The sequence below is a fragment of the Amia ocellicauda genome, chromosome 19 (assembly GCF_036373705.1).
Source record: "Amia ocellicauda isolate fAmiCal2 chromosome 19, fAmiCal2.hap1, whole genome shotgun sequence".
In the NCBI taxonomy this organism is placed as follows: domain Eukaryota; kingdom Metazoa; phylum Chordata; class Actinopteri; order Amiiformes; family Amiidae; genus Amia; species Amia ocellicauda.
This window is the reverse complement of record NC_089868.1, coordinates 12,654,131-12,662,936: the sequence shown is the minus strand read 5'-3', so window position 1 is coordinate 12,662,936 and position 8,806 is coordinate 12,654,131. Positions and strand designations below refer to the sequence as shown.

The 8,806-nt window shown below is 39.5% G+C and overlaps 1 protein-coding gene across 1 annotated transcript; it reads left to right on the top strand.

Moving 5' to 3' along the window:
* The first annotated feature begins 3,060 nt into the window (after window positions 1-3,060).
* Window positions 3,061-7,463, top strand: LOC136715017 (serine/threonine-protein kinase N2-like). The gene is made up of 11 exons (XM_066692681.1): window positions 3,061-3,285; window positions 3,990-4,117; window positions 4,449-4,524; window positions 4,816-4,907; window positions 5,139-5,315; window positions 5,749-5,811; window positions 6,119-6,195; window positions 6,305-6,447; window positions 6,642-6,749; window positions 7,003-7,083; window positions 7,181-7,463. Exons 1-11 carry the CDS (start codon window positions 3,061-3,063, stop codon window positions 7,385-7,387), a joined length of 1,377 nt encoding a protein of 458 aa, XP_066548778.1. The 3' UTR covers window positions 7,388-7,463.
* Window positions 7,464-8,806: the final 1,343 nt, after the last annotated feature.

Genomic DNA, 8,806 nt, shown 5'->3' with positions numbered 1-8,806 from the left:
CATTTCCACTCAAGGCATATTTGATAAAGCCATAGCAGTAAAACATAAGATTTCAAAACATTAACTTAATAATTTTCAGCACATTAAGTATTTTTAGGTTATACAACAAACATGTAAACATTTGTGATGTAAAAACAAATTGGGACAACAATGTTCTAAGTCATTAATGACATGAAGTCAATTCAGTAATATTTCAACAGATTAAAAAGTATATTGAACATTTTGATATCATACCATATTAAATATATAGGAATTATGCTATTTTTGATCTTGGATTTTTATATTCTCTTAAAACTTGCAAATGACTTCATGACATAAACATAAATTAAAACAAAACAATAATGACCATGTTGCCATCTTGTTTCTTATTTAAGGACATCCACACAAAATATGTACATTAAAACTACAGAAATAATGTTATAAATATTTCATTGTGTTATTTAAACAACATGACAATGTAAATGTGATGCCTACATGCTTAATAATACTCCTAAAAACAATACAAGTATAAGCAAGTCACTCCAGATAATGAGTGATATTGTTAGATAACAGAAAGTGATCATTTCCTGCTATGACAAAATACAAGTTTTAACTTATGAATCAGGCAATTACTTGACAATTTATATAAATGTATTACTATGACCTACAACTATTCAATGCCATCTTTCACAAATAAATATACATATCAAAAAACTATATTATAAATGATTTTTAAGTGTTGCCCTGTATGACACAGAATTTTGTACCCTAGTGCACCAGTGATCGAAAAGGTCAAATTATCAACATTTTAGGAGAGACTTACTAAACTTTCTGCACAGCCTGGGGGTCCTTCATCATCTTCTAAATGATAATGTCCATCACATGGCCAGCAAAATGCAATGATGTAAAAATGCTCCTGAGTGTCTGTTGTCCGGAATGACAAATCCCAATATGGGGACAAAAGTATCTTTCATGTAAAAATTAAATGAAATTAAGAGTCTTTGCAATATTTTTATACAACAATGCAAACACTCACACAATTATGTCCAACTGTTAGATCTAAGGTTTTATAGTTTTCTTAATTCGTTTTTGTAATTTGTAATTGTAGTTTTTGAATTTTCATTTTAGGTGTGGACAGTATGACATTTTGGATGATCCTAACATTTTAAATACTCGTGAAAAATACTCCAATCAGTGAATAAAGATAGGAGTGTTGAGACATATTATTTAATAACAAATAAATACATCTAATATTTGTAATATGCTTGGGACTCCAGAATGCATGTGTCACGTCATTGACCCATATATTGCTGTATGTTTGTATTGCTGTACATTGTGTCCATTGCCACATAAACAATGCATTGATGAAGTATAATGTTGATGGCTGGGTTTAAAGCGTATTTCCACAGTCGTGTTGAGGTGCTTTGTGTGTATTTAGCGACAGTTCACAGTATATGGACTCTTACACTGCTAACACAATCACCGGTATCTGGTGTCCAATCCAGTGTGTACTTCACCATACACTGAATGTGATTTGTTTGCATCTTTGGAAAGCAAATGATTAATGGATCATAATAACTCAATCAATAAAAGCCTGGTCTATTATCTTTCCAGGCTCTTCTTACCCTGCGTGTGTCCGCGGTGTCTCTTTACTGATGATTATTAATACAAACGCTGGTCTAATTGACGCCGCGGCTCCTCGCAGTTATTTGGATTAAACGCCAGGCGTGTTAATTGACGTTTTACGGCACGGGTAGTCAATTACTTTTTGCCAGGGTGCAAATGTCTTGGTCAAGGTATAGTCAAGGTCCAGACACCAGGGATACACCTCCAACACACACACACACACACATATTTATTACTTTCATTTGACAAAGTGCAAAATAAAACGTTTACATAGATGTGCATATAAGTATTACAGCGCTTTCAGACCACTTGTATTGTTTTAATGTGTTAAAGATTACTGTAGGCAGATAGATCAACTTTCAAGCATTTCGTGTCTTATTACATTCAAGTCTTAACACTTCCCTTGATCACTGTCTGTTCAAAATTAATGCTGCAAAATGAGGATTGAGGAATTCATTTCGAAGTCAATAAACTCGCCTCAAAATCTCCATGCGATCCATGAAATCAGGCGGATTTGGACTCAAACACATCTTTGCTTCACAACCACATACAGCAGCGAAATATCCCATTTGAACCGCCATTATACTGCAGACGAGGCGCGCTTTCTCGTCAACCAGCTGTTTCGGTGCAGCTGTGATTGTATCGGCTGAGGCGCCGTTTTCTATTCGTGCGCCGCTACAAATATGCGACCTCATTGAAAGCAGCCGCTTCCAGCCCTGATGGAGGAGTTTCTGGTGAACAAGCTGTGGCACCGTGAGCCCCCAGCCCCCCTGCCTGCTCGTGTGCGCACTTTTATATTTTGGACGCGAGGTTGAAATATGTCCACAGGTCAGACGATCCGCAGTTTAGCTGTTTAATTATAGAAATCAGGAAAACAAACCCAGTACCTGTGCTTGACGAGTACAAAGTGCCGCTCTTGCCCCAGTCCGGACCGGGAACCTGCGAGCAATCAGCCATGGGACATCCCATAATACTAACGTCCTACTGGCTAATAACCAGGAAGGGCTGCTACTGGGTTCCACACAATAACAAGCACTGAGTGCAACAAACCTCCATAACAATACATTTCAAATAATAATAATAATAATCATCATCATCATCATAATAATGATCATTTTATATATATATATATATGTATATGCATTTTCTCCATTGCCTGCAATTAATTAACATGAATGACAAATATGCGTACATTAATATTTGTATATAAAGCAGGGTCTGCGCAATCAACCGTAACCATGGAGACATTAAACAGACATACTTTGCTGGCTTGCACGGCACGCGCGTCATCCCATTGTGACGTCACAGGGACTCCAGAACCTTGAACGGCTCTGCTTGTGCCAAAGCCTTCATTATCGAGAAGAGCTCACAGACAGTGCACATCCCTTGACATTGTGGAAGCCACCTGGCAAGAGTGAATCTCTTGGCCAACAGGTGCAACTGCTTGCAGACAAGATGGGATTGAAGGCGATCTTGAGGAAGTCCTACGTGTATCCTGTGGTGCTGGCACTCATGCTATGGAGGCGCTTCACGTCTCGCCCGGAAAAGCCCGATGCTGGTGGGCAGGTAGAGGAAGGCGCTGGAGAGGGTCTGCCTGAGGCACAGGGCCTCACTGCCGCCTCCAGGCACGACATCTCACCGGCGACCAGCACGACGGCCGTGGAAAGACCGAGTCAGAAGGTAAAGCAAATGAACCAGGTGGAAAAGCAAATTTATAGCAGAAATTCATGTGCCGGCGCCAGAGTTGGGGGAGGCGTCAGTAATAACAATGTAACAACACTGCATTTCTTAATAACAAGTTCATGTAATGCGTTAGAGTTTTAATTTGAGTGATAATATTACAGTTTCTCTAGCAAACGCATGGGTGTTTTGATGCTATATTATATGTTCTCCATGTGAATGATGAGGTGTTTAAATCGGAAGTAGCTGTAAAGCCAACAAGACTCATTTACTCATGTGCGCCATATCAAAATCAGCATGTAATGTAATATATGACTTTTTATCAGTAACGAGCCCTACACAGCGGTGGCTGCGCCGATGGCAGAGGTGCCGGGCCAAGCATGTTTCAAAGCAAATGGATATTCTAACTTACTTTTATGCAGACATTTTACAATCAGGAGTCATTTGCTTTACTGCTGTTTCACTATTCAAAGCCCTACACAGGCTTCTAATTAGTTTCAAGTGTGTTTGAAGTGATTATAGAGATCAGGCAATATAAATGACCCTGTGAATTGACCATTACATTGGCCAATAACTATATATGTATCTATGTATGTATTTTATTTTGAAATAATATTCGTCAGTAATATCCCTAGGGAACAGAACTTTTCTAGGGCCACAGTTTTGTTGTTCCTCCTCTCAACATGAAAGTGCTCAATTTGCAGGATGTAGTGGTGACTGACATCCCGACTGACAGAAGTAGTGATGTGGCAAAACCAGACGCCCACCGTCGAGAGGAGATTGACGTTCCAGAGCCGGGGAGCTTAGCTGTTCCATCATCTACAGATATGAGGTACTTTTTAACATTTTACTCCATTGTGAAACTTCCTAAAATACAAGAATGACAGGATATTATATATTAAATTAAATTAGCACTTCGATCTCTTAAACGTTGCATAAGATAGTGACTGGAGTGCAGTACAACTCATGGATTTGGTAAGAGCTCTTGGAGAATGCAAAATACATTGAAGACGTTCCTGTGATTTTAAAATAAATTCTGAATGTCCATCTATGATAATGCAATATGTCAGGAGTTACGACACAGTAACTCTTTGGATTATTGAATTAAGTGAATTGTCCTTTATTTTTGCAACTGACTATTCTCCCCCCTCTCTCTTCTGCAGGGGGCAGCGGCTTCTGGGTTCTGGTGTCAAGAACTACAAATCTGTTGCCGTGCTGGGGCATGGCACTTTTGGGAAGGTAAATCCCAGTAATCAGAGTTATCATGGTTATAATGTGGGGCAGAACCAACGATCAGTAATTTAATAGGAAATGTGGAGAATAGATATTTGCACGACACTAGATTCCTAAGAAATCTGTGTGGACAATTTTGAAATTATTTGCACTTTTTAACCTTTAACACAAGCATTGCGTGTGACTTATTAAAGTGCAGCATTAGGAAGGATGTGTTACTAAATGCTTGTGTTGTGAATGTAGATCTAGGGGTTGAGAGTGGAGTTTGACCATCTTGATTCTGTGTTGCTCTCATAGGTGCTGCTTGCTGAGGACAAAGATAGATCTGAAATGGTGGCCATTAAGGCACTGAAAAAAGGAGATATTGTAATCCTTGGTAATGTTGAGAGGTAAGGCTTCATTTTGACTCTAGTGAAGCTGCTGGATTTGAAAGCAGACCAATGATGGATAAATCTAGTCAAGTGTTTTTATGGAATACACCAATGCACTGCATTAGCAAGGTCTTATTTGACTTTTTTACTTTCTTACTATGCAGGAAAGTCGGCATTTTGTTGCAGCTGCAGGATTATTCACCAATGCTGTTTATAAATGTATATTCACATGCTTTTGTCTCGCCTCAGCGTCATGTGTGAAAGGAGGATTTTGGAGACCGTCAGCAGTGTCCGGCACCCCTTTTTGGTGAACCTCCTGTCCTGCTTCCAGACGCAAGTTCACATCTGTTTCGTTATGGAGTTTGCGGCAGGGGGAAACCTCTCAACACACATGCAGGCAGCCAGGTTTAAGGAGCCCAGGGCCATGTAAGTGAAACTTTGAGTCGTGTGACGTGTGCAGAATCGTCCATCTCAGTAGATAAGCTCGCTCTGCCCGCAGTAGTGATGTCATGCCTGAGGTGTGTTTCAGGACTGTGTACCTATATGGTCAGACATTATTGCAGGTTATGATTCCTAAACATCAGCACACAACCTCCAAATAACAAAACTAAGTACAACAAAATAATATGATCATTATCACAAAAGGAATGCAGATGCACTTTTAAAAAATGACCAAAATGGCAGTTTGTGGTGTTTGTATTTTGTGTTTAAATCGGATAACATGGATTGCTGGAGTTCCTGCATTGACAGGAAATTGGCTGGTTTGGCTCATTGACATTTGAGTGCAATCCGAGCTTAAGAACCAAAGAGGAAAACTATTTTAACTCCTTTCTTTGTTGTTGATCTTTTTCTTGAACAGATTTTATGCGGCTTGCGTGGTGCTGGGCTTGGAATTCCTGCACGAGCGCAGAATAGTGTACAGGTAAGTTATCACACATCAGCAATTTCTAGAAGCAAAAAATCTACAGTCTCACTGAGATCAAGGCTAAACTATTCACACATTTAATGTAATTTCTATTATAATGATTGTGTACATGATTTATTGTGATGCTCACAAATCCTCATAATAGACGTCATGTCCTAAAATCAGTGTACACATGTACCTGAATACAAAAAGTTTGAGAAATGTATGTGTCCTTTAATGGTTGACAGTGAAATAGTTCTTGTGTTTCTGGCAAGTTCTCTCTATATTCGGCAGTCCAAGTGATTATACTGTGTTTTTATTTCAGGGATTTGAAGCCAGATAACTTGGTGCTGGACTCAGAGGGCTTTCTGAAAATTGCAGACTTTGGGCTCTGCAAGGAAGGTACAAAAAAAAATGTGTATTTGTTTCCTAGTTTAGCAGTTTATGTATAATTTACATTGGTACTACAATGTGTTTTTTTTCCCTGACTCCTCTTCATTATTCTTGCTAGGCATCGGTTTCGGAGATCACACCAGTTCACCTTGCGGCACTCCCTCGTATTTCGCTCCAGAAGTCCTGACCCAAGCATCTTACACCCGGGCAGTGGACTGGTGGGGCCTGGGTGTGCTCATCTTTCATATGCTGGTTGGCAGGGTGGGTATTCTTAACAGTTATTGCAGCGATGAATAAGACATGTCTAAGGTGTGAATTTACCATTTTGTTGCGCAGTATACAATATTTGTGTCTGTGTGGTTTTTGCATCCCTGGGCTCAGAATGTGAATATTCAAAGGTCTGGTCTGGAGTATCCCTTTAATGTGCTCTCATCCCTCTCTCCTTGTGCCCGTAGCCTCCTTTCCGCGGTGACGATGGAGAGCAGTTGTTTCGGAATATTGTTGAGGCTGAAGTGCGATATCCTTGGTTCGTCTCTTCAAAGGCCGCCTCCATAATGAAAGAGGTCTGTATGCCAGGGTTGTTCTTTAAGTTCTTGCCTCCAGTTTGTCTCTCTGTATCCTAAATGTTAATGTCAATGTTATGGAATTGGAGCAATACCCAGTGACTGTGTAGCAGTGGAGTGAGGTTCCAAACCACAACGCAAACTCACTCACTGTACTTCCAACTATGGGAACTTATTTTTAACATCATGTTTCAACTTGAAGTACATTAATGGAAAATAACGTGGTCTCCTTCTTGTTTTGAATCCTCTGCAGCTTCTGCATAAAACTCCAGTCGAGCGCCTTGGGTCAGGTGAAGGGGATGCTGCAGAGGTGAAGAAGCATCCCTACTTCTCGGTACGTTGGCGCACCCATCCGTTTTATAACCACTCTTTCACATGAAGGTGGCACCACCTTATCATGACCGTCCTTTCATTCTTCTGTCTCGTTTCAGAGAGTGGATTGGAATGGGCTGCTGGAAAGGAAGGTGAAGCCTCCTTTCATCCCTACCATCAGAGGGCACAAGGATGTCAGGAATTTCAGCAGCGCATACGTGTCAGAAAATATACCAGTCCTGACTCCACCTCAGCAGCCCATCATACTCACCGAGGAGGAGGAGGAGAACTTCTGTGACTTTGGATACACAGCAACATGGTGTTAGCCTTCATGTAGCTGATGCGGGTCAGAGCTCCACGCCCTGGGATTCGAGCCACACACCACCGGCGCTCCTCCGAGCGCTCCGCACTGCAGCGGCTCCAGCGCAGTACAGCGTTAAGCCCTCTATGCCAAAAGGCCGGGCCCCCTACCGTGGGAGGCTTAACACTGTACTACTTTTACCGAGGGGTTACGTCACTTTGTAACGGGCTCATTATAGTACGAATGAGCCCCGGTTACATTCAGACACTCGTAAAAACTGAAAACAGACACACACCTGGATTAGTGAGGTGCAGGCCAGCGAGATACAAGTAGAGAAGAAGATACCAGCAACACACTCAGTATCTCCGATTTAGTATCATTTAATAAACCGACAATCATCAGGGTTTTGAGGAAATGCAGAAAAAAACTAGTAACAGGAAATTAGATACCATGTGAGCAGTAAACATCTTTAGCAGGAACTAATTACTTCACAAGACATTCCACATGCATTTACTTTTCATAAATTCATTACACTATGTAATACAATTTTTGTTCCTGGGTAGTAAGTGTTATTTCCTAATTTCTTATGCCTCAAAAGAATAGAAAATTACTATTATTCCCCACAAACTTTGCTTTTGTGACCAGGACAGTGATATTTTGAAATGTAACTATTTCCAATGAGAAAACGGGCAAATTTGTGTCTTTTCGTTCACATAAAGTCAGAAAATAACAACATATGAATCCAAACTAACATGTATTTATACTAAAGCAATACAAAAATGACTACAAAAGATTTAGAAGTCATTCATTTTTTGAGTTTTAGGATTATACTGCAAAGACACAAATTTGCCCGTTTTGTCAAAGTTTCATATTTTGAAATGTAACTATTTCCAATGACAAAACGGGCAAATTTGCGTCTTTTCGTTCACATAAAGTCAGGAAAAAACAATGTATGAATCCAAACTAACATGTATTTATACTAAAGCAATACAAAAATAACTTCAATAAATTTAGAATTCAGTCGTTTTTCGAGATTTACGATTATACTGTAAAGACATAAATTCGCCCATTTTCTCAAAGTTTCATATTTTTAAATGTAACAATTTCCAGTGAGAAAACGGGCGAACAGGGTCTTTACAGTATAATCCTAAATCTCAAAAAATGACTGACTTCTAAATCTTTTGGAGTCATTTATTTCTGACTTTATGTGAACGAAACACCCGTTTTCTCATTGGAAATAATTACATTTCAAAATATCACTGTCCTGGTCACAATAGCAAAGTTTGTGGGGAATAATAGCCATTTTCTATTCTTTTGAGGCATAAGCAATTAGGAAATAGCACTTACTACCCAGGACCAAACAAACAAACAAACAAACAAACAAACAAACAAACAAATAAATAAATAAATAAATAAATAAAATAAAATAATGGTGCAGTCAATA

Coding starts and splice junctions, on each gene's coding strand:
- LOC136715017 (XM_066692681.1), top strand. CDS start 3,061: ATGGGATTGAAGGCGATCTTGAGGAAGTCCTACGTGTATCCTGTGGTG. Junction 3,286..3,989: donor TGGAAAGACCGAGTCAGAAG/GTAAAGCAAATG, acceptor CTCAATTTGCAG/GATGTAGTGGTGACTGACAT. Junction 6,196..6,304: donor CTTTGGGCTCTGCAAGGAAG/GTACAAAAAAAA, acceptor TATTCTTGCTAG/GCATCGGTTTCGGAGATCAC.